At 36.9% G+C, this 22607-nt stretch overlaps 1 protein-coding gene across 4 annotated transcripts in view; it reads right to left on the reverse strand.

Annotated features, from left to right (window-relative positions):
- The window catches only part of ZNF143 (zinc finger protein 143), a 58636-nt gene that overhangs the window by 8661 nt on the left and 27368 nt on the right, over nt 1-22607 (reverse strand). For all 4 annotated transcript variants that reach the window (XM_074372412.1, XM_010964883.3, XM_074372411.1 and 1 more), the window contains exons 8-14: nt 16560-16679; nt 15272-15347; nt 14457-14582; nt 13163-13342; nt 6331-6558; nt 3907-4055; nt 1599-1760 (exon numbers count right to left, since the gene is read on the reverse strand). In XM_074372412.1, the coding sequence (XP_074228513.1) occupies nt 1599-1760; nt 3907-4055; nt 6331-6558; nt 13163-13342; nt 14457-14582; nt 15272-15347; nt 16560-16679 (1041 nt within the window). The remainder of the gene's footprint in view (nt 1-1598; nt 1761-3906; nt 4056-6330; nt 6559-13162; nt 13343-14456; nt 14583-15271; nt 15348-16559; nt 16680-22607) is intronic.

A 22607-nucleotide genomic window follows, 5' to 3' on the forward strand; every position in this document is an offset into this window, starting at 1 on the left:
TGTTTCATTATTGATTTATAGAAGTTTGTTATATATTTTCAATACAAGTCCACTGTCAGATATATATAGTGTAAATATCTTTTTCCTAGTTTGGGGCTTAACTAATCTTTTTCTTCATGTTGTCTTTTGGTGAGCAGAATTAATTTTGAAGAAGTCCAATTTATCAGAAAAGAAAAAATTTTATTGTTAGTGCATTTTGTATCCTGTCCAAGAAATCTTTACCCTAAGGTTACAAAAACATTCACTTTTCTTCTAGAAGCTTTATGATTCTGAGTTTTGTATTTCAAGGTGTAGAAGATCTTCAATTTTTTTCTTTTTTCAAGATTGTTTTGGCTATTATAGGTCCTTTGCATTTTTCAGTAAATTTTAGAATCAAATTATCTGTATCTTCAAAAAAGCCTGCTGGAATTTTGATTGTGATGGTATTGAATCTATAAATGAATTTAGGAAGAATGACAGCTACTAATTTTGACAGACTCTTTCATTGAACAGTGTAAGGGAGCTGCAGTGAAACTCAGCATTGCCTTCAGCACAGGACAAGAACAATTTTTAAATACATTAACCAACATCATATATTTTGAGAGAAATGAAAAATTAAAACTACAAAGAGACATCAGATTGGCAAAAACCCAAAGGTTTGATACCACTATGTTGACTATCAGAAGAGGAAGAGGCACTCTCAAGTGCTGCAGGTAAAAATGTAGATTGGCACAACCCTAGAAGGGAAGTTTGACAACACTTAACATAATTACAAATGCATATGTCTTTTCACCCAGCAATTCCACTATAGGAATTCATCTGATAGCAGATACTCACACACATGCAAAATCACATGTGCACAAGGTTATATATTGTTTGAAACAGCAAAAGAGTTTAAGAAAATTATGGCGTGTCCATACAGTGGAATATGATATAGCTTAAAAAAAATTAGGAAGCTCTCTACATAATGAAGTAGAAGATTTTTCTGGATGTGTTACTAAGGTTAAAGAAAACAAAAACCAAAAAAAACAAGGTGAAGAACACTACAGAGTTTACTCCCATAAAAAGAGTGGAGGGGGAATGGGAGATGACTATTTATTTAATTTGTTTATACATGCTTACTGAATTGTTGGAAAAATACACAAGAAACTGATAAAAGTGGATTATGATTATCTCTGTGGGACAAGAACTAGGCTGACGGAGGCAGGGATGGAAGGAAGACTTTTCACTGCATACCTGTATATACGTTTTGCTTTTTGAACTATGTGAATATATTACATATTCAAAAATTAAATAAAGTAAATTTTGCAAATGAATTTCCCTAAGTATCTGATGTTGACAGAGATGATAGGAAGAATGACCATTAATGAACACTTAATACACACCTGGGCTGAATACTTTACATGTATTATCTCATTTAATCCTTCTGTTAACCTATGGGATCGGTGCAATAATTACTCTGATTTTACAGATGAGGAAAAACTGAGACTCAGAGGAGTCTCAGCTAAGAAGTTGTAAAACTAGGATTCAATCTGAGGTTTGTATGCTTAACTACTATATCACACTGCATATCTATGTAATAACAGTTTTGATATTGATAAATAGAAAAAAGCAATTACCTGCTGCCCTTCTGTACCATCGGCAGTAACCATTGCAACAGAGTGTGTTCCTGCTGAGGAGATGACTGCATCATGGGCAGGTACTGTGATGGGCGTTCCGTCCTGTGTTACCATTGTAATGGTATTGCCGATGGCTTGCATGTCAGCTTGAGATATGTTGACCTGCAATACAATGCATTTTACAATCAGTCAATGTTGCCTGTTTTATTTGGCAATTTTTATTAAGGACTAGGCTTAATCTTTGTATATGTCTACTCTATGGGACCAAAGAAATATTTTACAATGGAATAAACTTTTAAAAAGAGGTCATCAGAAAAACAGTATTTCTTAAATGTATTTCCTCTTCTACATCTCTACTGCCAATTTAGACCCCTATTTTTCACTCATATAATATTCTGCAATAATACAACTTCCTTCCAGGTATCTAGTCTAACCCTTCCCCAATAATCCTCTACCTTGTTGCCTTTCTAAAAATCAAACACACTTCATTATACTCCCTGCTTAAATCCCCAGTGACTCTCCATCACTGCAACTCAGATTTCTTAGATGGCATTCATCACCTTTCATGATCTGGCATTAACAGCTTCTCCAGACTAATTTTTCACTACTTCCAAACCAGCACACAAATCTGGCACTCTAGCAACAACAAACCACTTGCAGTTCCAGAGTGTGTCATATATTATTTTTGTCACTTTGCCCTTTCCTTCACTGTCTCGCTAACTCATGAAAATTCTTCAAGATCCAACTGAATGGCCATTCTCTTTATGGGCCTCCAAGATTCCTTTGGGGAGAATCATTCTCCTTCCTCCAGATTGCTGTAACACTTTATATATCTTTTGATTATCCCATCATTATGAGAAATTATTGTTCATTTTAGGAATGTCCCTCTCCTACTAGACTATGATACCCTTTACTTTCCTGAACTCCCCACACTAAATTTACCAAAATGTCTGGCATTGGTTCAATAAATGTTCGTTGTTTAATTGACCAAAGGAATGGAACAGAAATCTAATTCCTAAAGGAAATGTGAAGGTTGTATCTAGAAAAAATACAACATTGGGGTGGGGAAAATAGCTGTTTCAAAACATATGAAGAGGGATTAGACTCATTTTATATGGTCAGAGAAGAGCCATGAGGGGATGACATAGCAGTTGGTTTCAATCTGATAAAAATTCGAATTACCCAACAATGGAACAGGCTGTCTCTTAAGAGGGAAACTGCCTCATCTATTTTGGGGCTGCTGTAGAGGGAATTTCTCTGGTATAGGGAGGTCAGATCAAATGACCCCCAGAAAGCCTGTGTCTTTGATGATCTAATTTTAAGAAAAGTCTTAGGGTTGATGCTGAATTAAAACTGTGTTAGTAAATATGTTTAATCTTACATGCCAATCAGTGGACAAAGAGTACTGTGTGGAATTAGTGATGTCAAAAGTAAGGGGAAGAGGGATGAATAAGATAGTGGAAGTGCTTTGTGTTTTCCTGTGCTGAATATGTTTCTGCCCCCTGGTTAACATCAGCACAAAGGGCAGGCTTATCATGGCAGGTAAAGCTCTGAGAGAGACGGGTAAGAAAAGGGTTCTCCATGGAAAACGCAGATACGGGAGGATAAAGAACCCCATGTATCTATCTCCACCAGGTACTAAGATCACCTTTGCTAGAGCTTAAATTAAACATGAAATCAAGTCTGAATTATTTTAGGCTAGTGGCATCTAGAAAACAATGACAAGTTTGACTATCAAACAACAACCATTACTTTTCCTGGGGAAATCAAGATACTTGTTCTATTAATTCTGTGAAGCTAGATAAGTGGATTCCCGTGATTCCAGGTAGGGAGAGAGCCATATTTTGGAGATTTTACAGATTTGCCCATCACTGACTTCCCAAAATCTTTTTAATGATGTCCTCACCACCTGAGCCAAACCTCTGCTGATTTCTCAATCTCACCACCTGGATCTAATCAGCCATCAAATCTGATCCCTTGTCTGAACTGTGTTTCACATGGATCCATTACTTCTCAAGCCCTTGCTTTCACTGTGGTTCTGAGCTTCATCACCTCACCTTTGAACTACACCCGTAACACCATCTGAATTCTATAGTCACAGACCTTCTCTGATTACTAATCTTTCTCTGCATGCAGTCTCTTTCCTTAGAATACTGGAAAGCTTCAGGAGATGTAGCACTGCCTACAAGCTAAACTCCAAACTTTTTGCCATAATTCAGGGATTTCCTCAATTGAGACCCAATCTGCCTTTCAAGCCCAAACTCAGAGAAATATTATTTAACTTGTTTGGCTTTTGGTGGGTACTTACATGCTGAGTCCCGTCCTGGGATATGAGTGTCACCTGTTGACTCAACCCAGACTGGGTTACTGTGGCTACTTGTGTAGACACAACATCGTCCCCTTCTACACCTGTAACATACGTGATCTGGGGACCTTTAAGAACATCTTCACTTTGACCTGTTTAAAACAAATGAATTCTTTATTTGATCAACCAGCCAAGCTGTTTAGAAAACAGAGGATATTTTAAATATTACAGAGAAACTGACAAAAATTAAAGAGTATACATATCAAATTCTACATAAATGGCTTCCAACACATTCTGCCAACTTCTCCACCTCCACTTTTGCAAAGCCAAATCAAATCAAAGCAAACCAAACCAAACTTTCCACAGAAAATGTAACTGTTTTAATTTAGGGAGACCTCTCTTATTCTCTTAGTTGGAATAATTACGTGATACTGTGCATGTGTGTTGGGGTGGGGAGTGAGGGAGCTGTACAGGAATACTAACTATCCAGTATGGCAGGTATGCACTAAGTTCTTGCAGTCACTTAAGAAGCTGTTAAAAATGATAAGACAATCTTCATAAACATTAACCACAAAACCAGAATGGTGTGTAAACACAAGGTACTAACACTAAGTTACTTATTCTTTAACACAAGTGATTGATTGCAAGTCATCAGTACACAATGACATCATTGTGTAAAGACACTGTAATGGCAATATTATCTGGGGTGAGGTTAATCATTTCATAAGTAACAGAACAGGAATCCCCATCCATTTCTTTATTTCACAGAGAACCAGCAAGTAAACAGCAATTTCAATAGTCCATTACTGCCATACTTGGCAACCAGGAGGATTTCCACCACTCGGAAGACCAGAAAAAGGGTAAATATGGGGTTTTTTTTTTCCTTCAAGAAGGACTTAATATGCTAATTTAAGAGTACTTCTAAAAATTATGGTTGATGCCCGCACTCATATAGCTACAGTCATCACGGTATAATCTCTATGACTCATTACTCATTTCTTTTTGTTCTGTTCCCAGCTATTTATCATACTTATTATTATGCCATTTTTCCAAAGGGTTCAAAACCTAGGGGATCACACAGGAGAAAAGGACACAACCCATCATTATTCTTGAAAAGATAATCTTGGTTTAATTTTTTTAAAATAAAATGTATGTTATTATATTATAGATTATCTTCCAGAACACAAGAAATTCTGACAATCTGAAATATCAACATTTAAGGAAGAGACTGAGGAAGCTTAAAAAAAAAACAGCCTAAAAACCTAAGTTTGACATCGTTAAAGTCTAACTGCAAGCATTCAGCAGTTGTTGTGATATCTAACCATGCACACTTACAGTGCTTTGGCTAGAAAACAGTATAGCATTCAAGAGTGAAGGAACTGTTATTTCCTTACTATCACATGACTGATACCTAAAACAAATCAGAACTACAAGGAATTATCTAAGTAGGCAGTGAATGATCTGTTCTTTTCCTTGTTCTCCAACCATTTGTTTTTTCACCTAAATGGTTTTCAATCCTTCAATATTAGCTGTTAAGATTGGGTAAAGAGGGGGGAAGGTATAGCTCAGTGGTAGAGCGTGTGCTTAGCATGCATGAGGTCCTGGGTTCAATCCCCAGTACCTCCATTAAAAAAAAAATGAGTAAAGATGTTTTCCTTTAATTTTCAAATATACTTCATTTAGGAGGTACTCAATGAAACAGGACAACCTTTATTTTGGGTTTTTTTGTTCGTTTTAGAAAAACGGACTTCATTTTACCTATTTAATTATGCTGAGTTATTTAACTGAAATCATATAATCTAATTCCCTAAAATATTTCTTCCAGGAGTTAATTCTCATTGAAATGAATGTTTTTATCTCCTACAACACTACTGAATAGCACATGAATCAACTAAGAGTTATTCAGGAGTGCTTCACTGCTCTTATGATTAAGACGAACATCCTCAACACACAAATAGTGCCCCTGCCTTGCTATCCAGCCTCATTTCACACCACTTCCCAGGTAGAAGAGCCACACTGGCCAGGCTTCTTTCAGTCTCTCCAATTTACTTTGCTCTCTCCAACCTCAGGGCTTTTTGCATGTGCCAGTCCCTCTATCTGGAACATCCTCTTGCATTTGCTCCATTTAGCACCTCCCCTTTCACCACATCCCTGCCTCTCCACCAAGTTAACACCTCTCCACCCTGTAGATCTCTCCAAAAATCATTTCCTCAGGGGAGCCTTCTCTGACCTTCAAGATCAGACTAACTTCCCTTCTTACACATCTCTGAGCATTAAGTACCTTTCTTTGATAGCAGTTATCACAGCTGTAAATGTTTGTGTGACTATGTGAATGGAACCTTATGATTTGAGAATATGCTTTGAATCATAAATTATGTTCATGTTGATTCCCAAACACAGACATGGATATAATGGAAAAACTCTCACCTGGGGGAGGCTCAAAGAAGGCTTCCTGCTCCTCCTCAATGGGCTCAGTGTCATTGTGGGCCGTCCGTTTGTGCATGGCCAGCGTGGAGATCTGCTTGTATGTCTTCCCACAGTGGTTACAGTTGTACGGTTTGGAGTGAGTGTGAACAACATGATGTTTGTACAAACTGGAATATTCTGTAAACCTTTTGTCACATCCAGGAACTGTACAAACATATGGCTTTTCCCCTAAGTAAAGAACAGCACCAAAAAAAAATTAACTTTTACTTATGAGGGCATAATCATTCCATACCTTCTAGAAGGGTGAGGAAGAGTTGGGGGAAGGAGGAAGGGGGAGGGTGCGGGCAGTGGGAGCCTCTAGTGGCAAAAACAAACAGCCGTCAAATCCCTTTCTTCTCCTGCTGTGAGGCAGCACACAAGAAAAGATTCCCTAACTATGGTTTCAACTTGGTTCAAAAGGTGGTCCGCACCCTGACTCATCCCAGGCCTAAGTACCACTCTTCCCCTTAATTACAAGGGATGTAAAAAATAAGGATGGAGATATTTATTGCCCAGTTAACTCTAAGCTTTGATGAAACTGTTACTGTTACCTCTAACTAGATAACCTAGATATCACGAATGGTATTATACTAATAACAACAATAATAAATGCAATTATTACTATAACTAATATAGCTTACCCTAAGGGTTTTATAAGGATAATTAAAAAAAAAAGATTTTCTAAAAAGTCTATTAGACATACTTTGGACACTTCAGTAAATCTAAAAGGACACACATTTCATCTTAACTTCATCTGACTTCTTGCATCCAATCAAAAACTACTGAATATTCACTAAAAACTCAATACAAAGGGAAATAAAACTGTAATTCTTTTTCCATAAAACAATTTGAGAACAATATAAGCAGTACATATATTTTTAGAACTTTTTATTATTGAAAATTTTAAATGTACACAAAACTATGAAGTGCAATAAACCCCTATGTACCAATCATCTACCTTCAACTAGTTGAATTAGCCAATATAGTTTCATTTATCCAACACACATTTCTCCCCCTCTTCCCACCCTGGCTCATTCTGAAACAGCTCCAGATAGCATTCCATCTCATCCATAAATATTTCAGATTGTATATCTGAAAGATGGATGCTTTTTAAAAAAATAACAAAATTTTAAATAATTACTTAATATCATAAAATATCTAGACACTGTTAACATGCACTAGGGGGAACCTAGAACTGAAAGTAAACTGGAACAAATTAACCTAACTGTAGTTTAAATGAATACTTTTAACCATTTAGAAGGAGTATGGGGGCCAGGGTCAGGGGGTTAGGGGGGAGAATAAACTAATTAAATTAACTCATACACACAGTATTTGACTAATGCTCTCAGTCTTGGACTAGGCTGGGGTGGGGAGAACTACAAACAAATTCTTCAGCTCTTCTTGGAGGCTTGTTTATTGCAGCGCTATGGGCAAAATGACTCAAACTTTTTTTTTTTAATATTTGCAACCAGTTGTGTTGCTTTTTTAAAAAAAGTTTTGTTTGTTTGGGTTTTTATTTCTTCGGTTTTTTGTGTGTGTGGGGAAATTTGGCTGGCTGGCTGGCTGGCTGGCATATTTATTTATTCATTCATTCATTCATTTTTAAATGAAGGTACTGGGGATTGAATCCAGGACCCCATGCATGCTGAGCCCACACTCTACCACTGAGCTATACCTTCCCCCCGAAACTATTTTAGATGTAATAAAAGACTGAGCAATGAGTAAATATGTCAATGCTGTTGGAAACCAGAGCTCTCTCTATGGAAGAAGGGACATATAAATATTGAACTGTTGGAAATGGAGGTACTGGTGTGGACTCATGTAATCTCTAGGATGTCCATAGGTGTGTATACATATGCTTATCCTATTTTGTTCTCACTTTACACCTTCCTTGGCTAACTCCATCTTTTTCCATGGTTTCAAACACAGTAAAAGTACCCTAAAATAGTAAAATCTCACACTAATGTAATCTGTAACATACGTCTTGGACATTAAGTAATTGAAATTGCTTCCTGTCCTCTGCCCAGTCTGCATTTTCAAAGCAGGGAAGATCAAAGTTCTTATCTTGGGGAATGGTTGTGGGGGAGATAAAATGAAGGCAAGGCCAGGCAGGGAAATGTCAGGCAATTCCAACTCAGAGACCAGCTCTGTTGATATTTAGGCTGGAGCAGAAACTGCCACTAGGTGGCACCAAACCACAGTCAAGATGTAAATAAATTTGTTTTTTGGGGGGATTGTTTTTTATTTTTGTTTTGAAATTGTACTTTTTAAAATGGGATTATAATAGACTTAAAGTATTATATTAGTTTCAGGTATATAACATAGTGATTTGATATTTTTATACATTACAAAATAATCACCTTAAGTCTAGTTACCATCTTTCAACATACCAAGTTATTACAATATTACTGACTGTATCCCCTATGCTGTGCATCTCTGACTTACTTTATAACTAGAAGTTTATACCTCTTAATCTCTCTTGCCTATTTCATTCACTCCGACCCGCCTCCCCTCTGGCAACCACCAGTTTTTCTCTATGAGTCTGTTTTGTTAATGTTTGTTCATTTGTTTTGTTTTTAAGCTTCCACAGTAAGTGAAATTTGTCTTTTTCTGTCTGACGTATTTCATGTAGTTTAATACCCTCTAGGTTCATCCACGTTACAAATGGCAAGATTTCATTCTTTTTTTATGGCTAGTATTCCACTGTATGTATATATGTATGTGTATGAGTACACATCACACCTTTATCCATTCATCTATCACTGGACACTAAGTTTGCTTCCATATCCTGGCTATTGTAAATAATGCTGCAATGAACACAAGGGTATATATATCTTTTTGAATTAGTGTTTTTGTTTTCTTTGGAAAAAATACCCAGAAGTGGAATTGCTGGATCATACAGTAGTTTTTTGGTAGTATTTTTAATTTTGTGAGGAACCTCCATACTGTTTTTCATAGTGGCTGCACCAATTTTCACTCCCACCAACAGTGTACAAGGGTTCCCTTTTCTCCATAACCTAACCAACACTTATTTATTGTCTTTTTGATAACAACCACTCTGACAGGTGTGAGATGGTATCTCATTGTGGTTTTGATTTGCATTTCCCTGATGGTTAGTGATGCTGAGCATCTTTTCATGAAGACTAAATGGATCTGAATTGCACTTTTGGCTCCCTAAGGGCTAGCTGCACCATCTCAACTGGGTCATCTGACCATCCTTGCAAGAACGGACTGCATTTTACACAGCTGATTCTTTACCCTCCACTCATAGCATAATGCGGGCTTTTATTCTACTATCTACTTGATGATCATAAATCAGTCTTTTTTTTTCAGCCCAGACCTACTTCTTGGTTCAGACCAACATTTATCTACTTGATATTCCTACTTCAATGATTCTTAACCATGCATGCATATAAAAGACCTGGAGAGTTTTTAATATATACTGATGCCTGGGCCTCACCCCAATAAAATTATGTCAGAATCTTTGCAGATAGGATCCGGGGAGTCAGTCTGTTTTTAAGAGGTGAATCCAATGTACAGCCACATTTGAAAGCACTACTCTACTTGCATGTTCCAAAGATCAGTATAGCCAAACTTAATGTAGGCATCCCTCTTACCAGACTCTAATTTGCCCATAAAATTTCTTGAATGGCTAACTTTCAGATAATGAGCTTATATTCCATTACTTTAAATAGGAAAAATAATGTTCCCCCAGCCTATCTAAAAATCCCAGCCAATTTCCCCAACCATCACAAAAAGGCTCTTAAGCATCTGTGTTATAACCCACCAAGAATGTCTGCATAACAGGAAGCACTTAAAATACCAATTATCCAAAAAGGAACCCCAATTATCTAATTACTTAACATTCAATGAACTCAGTAGCAGGTATATGTTTGTGTATAATACACAATAACAGAGCAGCATCAAATAGGAATTTTGTTCTTTCTTCACTACAAAAAATATACTGTAATTTAAAAATGAAATAAAGATATAAAAGAATGAAAATTATATCAGAAAATACAATTCTTCTAATCTACAGTCTTCTTTCCCAGGCCTCTTAGGTTTTCACAAGCTTTTCCATTTTCTTAGTGAACATACATATAACGTCAGAAAGATGACAGCCATAATGTATTCTACACAATGTAAGCATAAAATGATTGTATCAGAAATATGACTTCAGTGTATTCCACGTTCTCTCACTTAGACTCACATGTAACTTAAAAAATTTTCCCTTTATAAAAAATGCATGTACAAGTAGATTCATTATAGTGGATTTTCAATTTGAATGATAAATTTTGAGCAAAAATTTTGTAAACCATTACAACAAATATATAGATGGTGAGAGTTCAGGTGGTGAGGGATACCCAGAGACCTATATACTGCAAACTGACACCATTATCTTCCCTTCCCAACCTGCTCTTCCCCATCTTAGCATTACTGTCAGATCTATCATACAAGCTAGAATAAGGGGTTCTCCTTATTCCTCACGACTAACCTGGTCACCAGGTCCTTTGCTGACACTTCTTCAATGTCTTTCATTTTTATCCTTCTCCATCTCACTCACTGCAAATATTCTAATGGCCCTTAACCAAGCTTCCTGCTTATGGTCTCATTTTCCTTTAACTTCTTTCTATAATACTGACTGATTTTTTTTCTAAAAAAAGCAAAATTTCTTTAAATTCTCCTAAGGCGTCCCCTCTGTCCATGGCAGTATTCAAACTTGTTAATGTTCCATTTTCAAAGATAAAGGATTGTTGTAGATCCCTGAAAATATTTCCAGAGATATCCATGGGTCTGTAGAATGCAGCCTAAGAAATACCAATTGACACAACTAAAGTTCCATCCTATAAAAGTGTCCTTTGATTTTGAATTATCAGAAGTTTACTCAACACCAGTAATAAAAATATATTTAAAAAATTTCTTACAAGACTAATGCACTCTCTCATTTACCTTCCATTCCCATCAAAAATACAACCTGAAACTAAAACAATTTTGTAAATCAACTATACTTAAATTAAAAAAAAAATTCAACCACAAAGTGGAGCATCAAAATTAAAAACGTTTGTCCTGCAGAAGGTACTAACAAGTAAAAAAAACAAAAACAAAAACAACAACAACAAAAAAACACAGAATGGAAGAAAATATCTGTAAATCACACACCTAATAAGGGACTTTTACCCAGAATATAATAGAGAATTCTTATAACACCACAATAAAAAGACAACCCAATTTAAAAAATGGGCAAAGGATCTGAACAGACATTTCCCAAAAATATATATATAGAAATGGCCAATAAGTATATAAAAAGATGCTCAACATCATTAGCAAATCAAAAAAATGCCAACCAAAAGCACAACGAGATAAGAGATAGATACCACTCCACATCTACTAGGATGGTTATAACCAAAAAGACAGAAAATAACTATTAGCTAGGATATGAAGAAACTGGAACCCTCATATATTTCTGGTGAGATTTTAAAATGTTGCAGCCACTTTGGAAAACATTTTGGCAATTCCTCAAAATGTTAAACACAGTTATCATAGGATTCAACAATTCCACTCTTAAGTATATATCCAAGAGGAAAGAAAACATACATCCACACAAAAACTTGTACATGAATACTCATAGCAGCATTATTCATAATAGCCACAAAGTAAAAACAACTAGTAAATGAATAAATAAAATGATACATACATATAACAGAATACTACTCAGTAATTAAAAGGGAAAGAACCACAGATATATGCCATGACATGGCTGAACCCCAAAAATACTATGCTAAGGGAAACAAGCCAGACAATAAACACCACATATTGTATGATTCCATCTATATGAAATGCTCAGAATGGGCAAATCCATAGGTGCAGAAAGTAGATTGGTAACTGCTTATGGCTGGGGGCAGGGGGTAGGAGAAGATTGCTAACAAGTATGGAGTTTCTTTCAGGTGAGATGAAAATGTTCTAAAACTGGATTGTGCTGACGGTTGTACAACACTATGAATATTCTAAAAAACACTCAATCATATACTTTAAATGGATGAACTGTACAGTATGTGAATTGCATCTCAGTAAAGCTGGTAAAAAAAAAAAATATATATATATATATATATACACACACACACACACAGAGGCCACCTCTCCCTGTCTGTCCCTCAAGCACCACAAAGTCCAGGTTAAGAAACACCCTCACCATGGCAGCATAACACACAAGGCTCCTGCTTCCCTCTCTGACCTCACTTTGAACTCCTCTACTTTTGCTCCATGCTTCTGGTCATATGGAACACCCAGTGTTCTTCAGGTAAGCCATGCATGTTTTTTTCATACTTTTGTGCTTTTACCTGTGACATTTTCCCTGCCAGGAACACCCTTCCTCAGCCTGGCAAACTTTAGGGTTCAGTCTAAACATCAAATTCCCCTGGAAAGCCTTCCCGCATCTTGTCCCACTCCCACAGAGATGGCTGCTCCCCTCTCTACTCCCACAGCATCTTGTTCACGTAATGGGAGACACTCTGTGGCAGTTATATGTCTACTATCACTCCCCAAATCACCTGCCCCAGACAGTGTCTTGTCTGTCTCTGTATTTCTGATGCCTGGCAGGGGAACACACAGCAGATGCTCAATAACTGTCAAATAAATGTATAAATGCTAAGGTGAAGTTTTTTCAAGTTGCTTAATCTCTTTCTACCATGCCAAGTGGTAGGAAGGAGGGAGATTATTTGTAAATGGTTTATAGGAGAGGCAGGAGTTAAACAGAGCCTTGAAAGACAGAAGACCAAGAAAGAGAGACCATTACCCGTGTGTATCCTCACGTGGTTTTTATAATTGGTTGCACTGGCAAATGCCCTCCCACATCCTGGTTCTGTGCAGTAATAAGGTCTTTCTCCTGTGTGTGTCCTAATATGCACTTTTCTGATATTTGATGTTGTAAAAGACCTGCCACAACCTTCAAAGTGACATTTAAAGGGCCTTTCTCCTGAAAACACAAAGGGAAATAAATTAAATTGTGCAAAAATACATAGAAAATTCCAACGTTTTATCCTTCAGTTCTGCCTAGGATCATTCATGCTCAAAACTCTAGCCTTTTTGTATTGAGCTTCCTTTTTCCCCCCTGTAAACGGCATCATCTACTCCAAACTTAAATTTCCATAGGAAAACCTGAATAGTGTTCAAAACTCATCACTGATTACATTACTTTCTGAGAGGGAACCATCCAGGGAGGCATATTAAAAAATGAGCTAGAAAAGCAGAGAAAGGAATATATATCATAAAGAAATACAAAAGAAAAACAGAGTCAAGAATAAGGATTAAGGTAGGACAACCCCAGAATCCCCTAACAGCTTACCTACTACTTTATTTATTCTATAATACTTGAAGAGAAAGAATTTTTGCCCTTTTTAAAATCTAGAGTCTAGTACATAACATGCATCAAAAATATTTGCTGAATATGTTATGAATCTCAGGAGCTTAGAAACATTTGCCTCTGACATAATGGATAAAAATAAGAGCATGAATGAAATAGAAGCAGGGACCTACAGCTTTGTTCCTGAACATTGTAAAGTAAAGCCAATTTGAGATCATATTTGAACTTTAATGAGTGGAAGAATCATCCATGGAAATTTGCTAAACTATCTCAGAATAGAAGTATTTGAGTACAAAGTTATCATACTATATTGAAAAGACCTGTAGTAAAATCTCAAATTAAACAGCCTTATGCTATATTACTTAATCAATAGCTTATAACAGCATCTCCTATCAACAGTTTCTGAAATTCTTCCAGCTCTGATCCAAAGCAAATAATTACCTTTATAATACCAATCCACAAATAATCCAGTACGAGGGGAGGGTAGGGAAGATAAGAACAAAGTATCCTTGAGGAAAAGGAGAGAAGGAAATTTAAAGGGTAGGAGAGATAATTGCAAGGAAGTAACAAGTCTGTCTTTCTGTGGGGCTGTTAGGCATTCAGACGCTTTTCTGAGCAGCAGCTTAATGCTGGAGAAGCACTACTACTAAACCAAGAAGGAACTGGGGGTCCCTCCCTGCAGATTAAGAACTCCTGGCCTAGATAGGGTGTTTCTTCACACCAGTACCTGTATGAGTTCTGATATGTTTCTGTAGATCTCCTGAAGTTTTGAAAGATTTAGTACAATTATCTTCTGAACACCGATATGGCTTTTCTCCTGTATGAGTTCTGACATGACTTTTTAATCCATAACCTTTAAGAAAAATTTAAAAGAAATTTAATTACACAAGACCCCTCTAAGCATGCCCAGAGAGATTAAGCTATTGAAAAATATAGTAAATACCAAGGATATAATACAAACAGAACAGAGTAACTATCAAAAAGGTACAAGAGTATGACAGCTCAGGACTGTCATGCTGAAAATTCAATGGTTTCACTTCTGTCTAGAAGAGATTGTTTCTTTTTTTAAAGAGCCCCAATCTTATCAGATGTTCACAATTCATACCCCAAAATCTTGAAGTAGAACAGAGACATGGAATGACAAATAGGGTAGAAGCCAGGAGGCCTGGCACTGGTCCTGGCCAGGCCAGATGTGTTCCTGGGCAGGACCCAACCCACTGCTAAGTCTCAGGTCCACATGGTTCCCTAAGGTCTGTCCTATTGTTAAACTCTGTGTCAGCTTTCATGCTCGGCTTTTGTTTTTCCTGCTAAAAGAAAGGAGAGTGTGGAGTGAAATATGAACACAATAGGCAGAAACAGGTCTGAGGAGAAAAATGAGAACACAGAGAGAGAGCAGAGCAAGTAGGACAAAAGGCAGTAAGGGAGAGACTGGAAAACTGGTTACTGTGTGCCTAATTCAGATCAAGGGGTCAGTTCCTGCCTCCTTCCTGTCTCTGCTTCACCCCAAGTGGAACCAAGAAACAAAGAAAATTCATGTTTTACCTGTTGCAAATGCCTTCCCACAGCCTGCATGCTCACACTGATAAGGCCGGTCTCCTGTGTGTGACCGCTCATGGACCTGTCATTAAAATGCAGGAGTGAGTCTATTTCCTTGAGGCACTCCTCAGGTGGACCGTCTCCACACAGACCTCTTTTTTTTTCTTCCCCCATTGCTGAATTATTTTGTTGTTTGTATGTTCTTTTTCAAAAACAAAAGATAACTTTTCAAAAACTATAGCTCAATCATTCTCAATGTTGTATGTTAAGAAGTATTCATTTTAAATAAGAACAGGAATATTGGAGGTTTGAGTTTTTCTAGAGTGGTCAAAGGTGTCTGTATGGAATATGCACATGGAGAGAGCTAGGAGCAGAGTACAGGGAGAGGCTACATAATGTCCACAATGTAAGGTTAACGGTGTGGAAGGGCCTTGATCTGCGGCAAGGCTTCACCGCTGACTAGTGGTACAACCAAGGCACTTACCTCCGCTCAGCCTCAAAGTCCTCTCTGAAAAGTGGGACATAATAGTGCCTACAGCAGAGGGCTGCTGTGACAAATGAATACTCAGGACAATCGCCAACATTTACTAAATCTTTACCGCATGCCGGGCCATTGTCTCAGTACTTTACATGTACAGAATTAACTTACTTAACTCTCACAACCACTCGCTGAGGGAGGTACTTTTATCATCTAGTATTACAGATAAGGAAAATTAGGTACTAAGAAGTCAAGTGACACGGCAGGTCACACACTGATAAGCAGTGGAGATGGGCTTGAGGCCTGCTACTCCAGATATGCTAAATGAACACTTCCTGACACACTGGAAACTATTCAGTAAATGTTAGCTATTATTTTTACAAGTCACAGTATGTCATGTTTACCTGTATTCAAAATACCTGGTCTATATATTTGACAGACAGGACAATTAACACCGACTTTTGCTAGACTGCAGCAAATCACTGTTGACAGTGTGATTATACACACATCTCTCATATAATTACATAAACTTCACATTTGACAAAAATGTATATAAATATGTAGAGTACCTACCATGTGACAAGTAGTGTGCTGGACACTAGCTAGACAGAGATGAAGAAAACATAGTCCACGCCTTCAAAGAGCTGACAGTTTCCAGCAACTGCATAGGCTTTTGTGTGTTTGTGTAAGAGTGTGAGCGTTTCTATCTTGATAGGTAGGGGAGAACAAAGGACTGTGAATGCTACAAGCATATTAGTTGGCATTTAATGTCCTAGGTATTCTCATAACCAGACACAGCCCGTCCGTCGTATATACCTTAAGATGATGAGCTGTTGTATATAATTTTCCACATCCATCGTATTCACATCGAAATGCCTTCTCTCCACTTTGTTGAGATTTAGCACTTACTCTTGTTGCATGTCCTTGTAAGACAATCTAGATGAAGCAAAACGTATGATTTAAATTTTTTATGCAGAAATAAATCAGATGAAGTTACAGTTTTCAAAAACAAAAACAAAAACAAAACTGTAATGTGGTTTCCAGACTTGGGTCATCATTTTATGAAGATTCTATCATGCTGAGCCAGCAGGTTAATTCTGTTCCACAGCCTGCAGTCAGCACCCCTGGAAGAAGTCATAAGGAGATCCACAAGGGGGAGTACCCAGAGCTCACAGACTGATTCCCACTTTAGAAAAATGAAGCCAGGCAGCATCCACAATATGCAGCTGTTCCTTAACATTCTCCAGGGAGATACGCACGCGTGCACACACGCGCGCACACACACACATACACAAACACACACACTCCTAAAAACAATGTAAAAATCATTTTCAATTTCAAAAGCAATGAAAAAGAGAGAGGTCATTTGAGTCACTTGTGGGAGACATTACAATCCATATTATCTTAGTCTGCACTTGCACTTGCATATTAAGTAGATGATCATTTTTCTGGAACTCAACTGTCCAAGACTTTAAACAAGGGCATTGATGTCAGAGGCTTTTTAAAGATGATCATCTCTTTTAGAAATTAAAATACCATGAAAACTGAAGAATGACTTTCTACTCTATGGGCATGTGGTGACAATGCTGCCAAATCTTATCTGTACACATTGTCACACATGGCTCAAAAATCACTGTGCCAAAAGCATTTTTATATCATAAAAACTTCAAAATAATGGAGCAACGATCATCATGACTGAAGAGATACAACAGACGCTAAAGGCTGAAAGAAAAGTCTGAAAAGGCATAACAAAATGAAACAGATGATCCTAATGGCTTTTTTTCTGAAGAGCTGTTTGAATCTTTTTGGTTTCCATTAAAGAGAACTCTCTTATTTCCAAAAGAGATTCTGTCCCACCTCACCACTTGCATATCAACATGGAATTTTTGGTAAATAAAAATTTGATAAATATATTTTTAATTGCCTATTGCTTTTTATCCCCATTTAAAAAAAAATCCCCATTCTTAAGGAAATGAATATGCTTTACAGAATCTGATTCCAGTATGAGGACTAATAAAAATTATTTTTACCTATATTACTAAATATTTAAGTTTCTAAATAATGAGTGTTTCCTCCATCTTAAAGTAAACCCAGGTATTTTCAATCCTCACAAAACTATGACTGAATAGATTTAATTTATTCACAGAATAACACTTATATTAAATAAAGTGTTTTCTAGGGTAGATACATTTTAAAAACTTCTTCCTTTGTGACAAGATAGCTTTCATTTTTTTTAAGATAGCTTTTAAAAATCATTCTGTTCTAAAGAGAAAGAAAATTCCAAATGGTATCACTCATATGTGGAATCTAAAAAAAAGACACAAATGAACTTATTTACAAAACAGAAACAAACTCACAGACACAGAAAACAAACTTATAGTTACCGGGGATAGGAAGGGATAAACTGGTTGTTCAAGATGTGCAGTACTAACTACTATTTACAAAATAGTTTCTACTGTATAGCACAAGGAACTATATTCAACATCTTGTAGTAACCTATAATAAAAAAGAATATGAAAACGAAACGAATGTGTGTATATGTATGACTGAAACATTATGCTGTACACCAGAAATTGACACAACACTGTACACTGACTATACTTCAATTTACAAAAAAAAAACCCTGAAAAAAAATCATTCTATTCTTTTGGAATATAGCTATCTAAACTCTGGGAATGGTCAGGTCCTCACCATGCTGAGAAATGATCTACTATAGCAGTACACGTTTAAATGTTGGAGTGTGGGGAGTGGGGGCTGTGGAGGAATTCCCAAGGCCAGGACAAGGCTGGGAGGACAGAGAGGCCCTGTATTAGATGATGACAGTATAGAGGACAGTGGTTCAGTATGCCCAACATGGACACGGATGACTATACAGAGTCTGCCTTAGGCTCTTCCTTGTAACCATTAAATCATTTAAAAAACAAGTAGTGGATCTTGATGTAATTGCTAAATTATAAGCTAGTAATTATCCATGCTCATGTACTGCAGTGTATTCCCTTAAATGTTGCAGATCATAATTTTCTGAATAAAAGTAGACCTATGTTGTTAAAACATTTAGAAAAAATGGAGGCACAATTCCCAATGGCTTATAGATTGAAAAGTATCTTTACAAAAAAATGATACAGTTCTACATTTTCTCTGCCTAGGAAATTCCACCCCCCTACCAATAAGAGGCCTGTTCTCATCATTCCAAACAGAGCTGATTCTTCAATTCCTCAGCATATCTGTAATAATTTAGCTTACATCACAGGCAGGGAATTTGACCCCACTGTCTTATTTTAAAGATAATTGTATTTCCTTCTCTTCTCTATTAGTGTAACAGCTCCTTGAAGTCAAAGCCTATGTCATATATGCCTTCATATCTCACAGTGCTGGGTAAAAGGATTTATACCACCAAATATATGAACAGAATTGAAAGGAACTAAATGTCTCACTTATGGTGTTAAAAAAGGTCTAAAATTAAGATTGTTGTGATCATTGTTCAACTCTGTGAATTTAGTAAACCCACTGAGTTGCACACTTTCAATGGGTAAATTTTTATAGTATGTGAAATATATCTTAATTATAAGAAAAGGAAATAAACAGTTGGAATAAGAAAGTTTATCTCCAAGAACCAGAAGAGCCTCTATGAATCCTTTAAAAATTAACTACTATTTTTAAACTTCACTAGTAATTTTTCTGACAATAACATTAATACATATACATTGGAGGAATTTGCCTATCACAGCAAAGAGTCCAAAGAAAAAGTTCAAGTGAACTATAATTCCATCATCTAAAGAAAACTACTGTTAACATCTTGGTGTGTTTCCATTTAGTACTTTTTAAATGTACATATATTAGTGTGTATTTTTATCTTAGTAGCACTGGAATTACACTTTACACTAGTTCTAAAGGCAGAAATAAACTGAAAATGAGACTCCAAATGACAAGAAAAGAGTCCTTCTTGCTGTTTCCTCCTCTTCCTCTCTAAAAGCACCAGGGAAGTGAGTGTGCTTATCATCTCCCAGGTCCAACAGATTAAGTCCCACAGCTCACACCTTCAGACCAGGCTGGAGAGGCCCACATCTGAATCTTTTCTGTTGTTCCCTCCTAGGCCAATTTATCAGAAAGCTTTAATTCTGGCACAAAATAGACATTAGGAGTTTGGCACCTAATTTAATTAAGCTAAAACAATAAAGTAGACTGAATTCATAACCTGTGATGAGGACTGAAAATGTTTTCCAAAAACATGCTTGTTTCTGCTCCCATTCTAATGTCTGCATTGTATGCTTCAAGAGCTCCGGGTAGTGGGTGACATGGGGGGCAGAAGCTCCGGTTTAGGAAGAACTCTTGAGGCCTCTGAGTGCATGCCAGCACGGGGGAAGGGAGGGTGGTAACAACAGAATTTCTTCTCTCTAAACCAGCTGACGTCACTAGCATTTGATGCATTATGAGCATTATTAGTGAGGGGTATTTGCAACAGAACTATTTCCACTAGTAGCTCTAATTATCCAAAACAGACCTGGCTTAAAGGCATCCTCACAAAGTATAGTAGAATGAGTAGCTACAGCAACACCAAACCAGCAAAATGAAACTTTTAAAAGAAAACCAATGAAACAGTAATGCCCAACAGCATACAACATTTGGAAAAATCTCCAAATAGCCAAGGGAGACAGTCAAAAAACCTCTCTGGCTTTCATCTCCGTACATAGAATGTTTGAATGGGATGGGATTCTCTCCCCTTTTACTGGAAATGTTTCCTTGTAAAGCCCTTTATGTCTCAATCTCAGTTAACATTTATCTTCTTAATTCTTGAATAAATTGTTTTATTCTACTTGGAATCTGCTTTGTGTCTACCACCTTCCTCTTATCTTATTTCCAAACTAACTTCCCTTTCCACCCACCCCCAACTCCTCCATGGCAGAAATTCTGAAATAATAAATGTCTGACAAATGACTGGTTAAGTACCTACTTCATACAATGATAAATAAGATATGGTCCCTGCCTTAGTAGGGCTCTCTCTCATTCTAGCTAGTGAAATTGTCCTATAAATGAATATACTAATTGCAGGGAGAGCGTATAGCTCAGTGGTAGAGCGCATGCTTAGCATGCACGAGGTCCTGGGTTTAATCCCCAGTACCTTCATTAAAATAAATAATAAATAAGTATATAAATAAACCTAATTACCTCCCTCCCCCCCAAAAAAACCCAAAAATAAATAAATTTAAAAATATGTAATTGCTATCACAGCAGTCTATGCAAAGTTCTATGGGGACTAAATTAAAAAGTGGGGAGAGCTGAAGGTTAGTAGGGCAAGCTGTGCAGAGGTAAAACTTGGAGGCTGAAAAAGAGGGGAAGGGAGAACAGTCCAGGAAGAAGGAACAGCATGACCAAAAGTATGGAAGTGTGTCTGGAAGAAATGGAAACTTAATGAGCATTATGTCCGTATAACAGAATAAATACCACAAAAAAGAAAGGGAAGTTTAGGACGACATTTGGGAAGTTTTAGGTGCCATTCTGAGGTGCAACCTAGATAACAAAAATAAAAGGCAGGCATGAAAAAATTTTAATTAAGGGATTGGCCAAGATCAGCTCTGTGCTTCAGAAAGAAAATTCCAGTAATGGGTGTGGAACAAAGTGAAAGACAACAGACTAAAAGAAGTTTGTATAATAATAAATATGGAGGGAAGAAGTGATGAAAAACAGCCTGGAACAATGACTAATGGAAAAGAAAGCAATAGATGATTCTGCAGATATTTTATGGGCAAAATGGACAGAATCCAAAATTCAAAAGCTAAATTAATAAGCTAAAGCTATAACAGGTATTTAAGTATCAGATATATGTACTCCTTGTCAAAAGAAAAACAACCTGATATATTATCATAAGGGAAATGTCTCAAGAGCCATTTAGAAGCTATTGGTGAAATACTAATTAGCTTCTAAAACCATTTACAGAAAATCACTTCATTACTATTTATACTTAATGTATTTTCTGAGAATTAAGAGATAACCTTAGCTCTGCCAAAAATTCACTATGTGACCTTGTGCAACTCATGCAGGGCCTATTTGCCTGTCTCAGTAAAGAACATATTATATGAAATCAGTGGTAATTTTTCTTTTTTAAACTTTTTTTAAGGAGTCAAAATCCTTCGCTGGATGAAATCTTACACAGCATTCTACTGTGTAAAGCAGATAAAGGCATTCTTACTGCTGCTGGCCCAGGCAGGTGTGGCTGGCTCAGCTTTGCTAGTCCCTGAAGGACCTCAAAGAAACCCTATGACCCCCATAAAATTAGAGTTTAAAAACGACTGTACAGTATAGATAATATCAAGTCCCTTCTAGCTTTAACATTCTAGGATTCTGAGGAGGTGAGAATCCCAGTGGTAAATAGAGGGCTGGGTCTAAGACTGAATTTTATAGTAACTTCAGTAATAAAGGGGTTAAATACCACTTATTGAGGAGTTGTATTTATATGATACACTGTGATGGGTGCTTTGTATGTGCTCTTACTGGTCCTCCATGACTACCCAGTGGATTAAATATTACCTATGATTTACAAATAAGACAATGAGGCTTGTAGTGGTTAAGTAATGTAACTTGTCCATGGTCAGACTGGGAAGTAGGACTTAAAGGAGACTGGCTCTAGAGCTCAGGCTATTAGCCCAACAGGATTCATGATGCTGCAGCCCAGCAGAACTAACTGGCAGAGCTTCTGTAGCAACAGAGAGACCTGACAGGGCTGAGGATAACTGGAGCATTTTGCTGCCTGGTTCGGGACATAAATTCTATTTATGATAATAGCCAAATGCACATGGCAGATATAACTTCTGTTATTTGATGGATATAAACTTGTATATTAGGATGTAAACAATTTACATTCTTTGG

Source organism: Camelus bactrianus, chromosome 10 (assembly GCF_048773025.1).
Source record: "Camelus bactrianus isolate YW-2024 breed Bactrian camel chromosome 10, ASM4877302v1, whole genome shotgun sequence".
NCBI lineage: Eukaryota > Metazoa > Chordata > Mammalia > Artiodactyla > Camelidae > Camelus > Camelus bactrianus.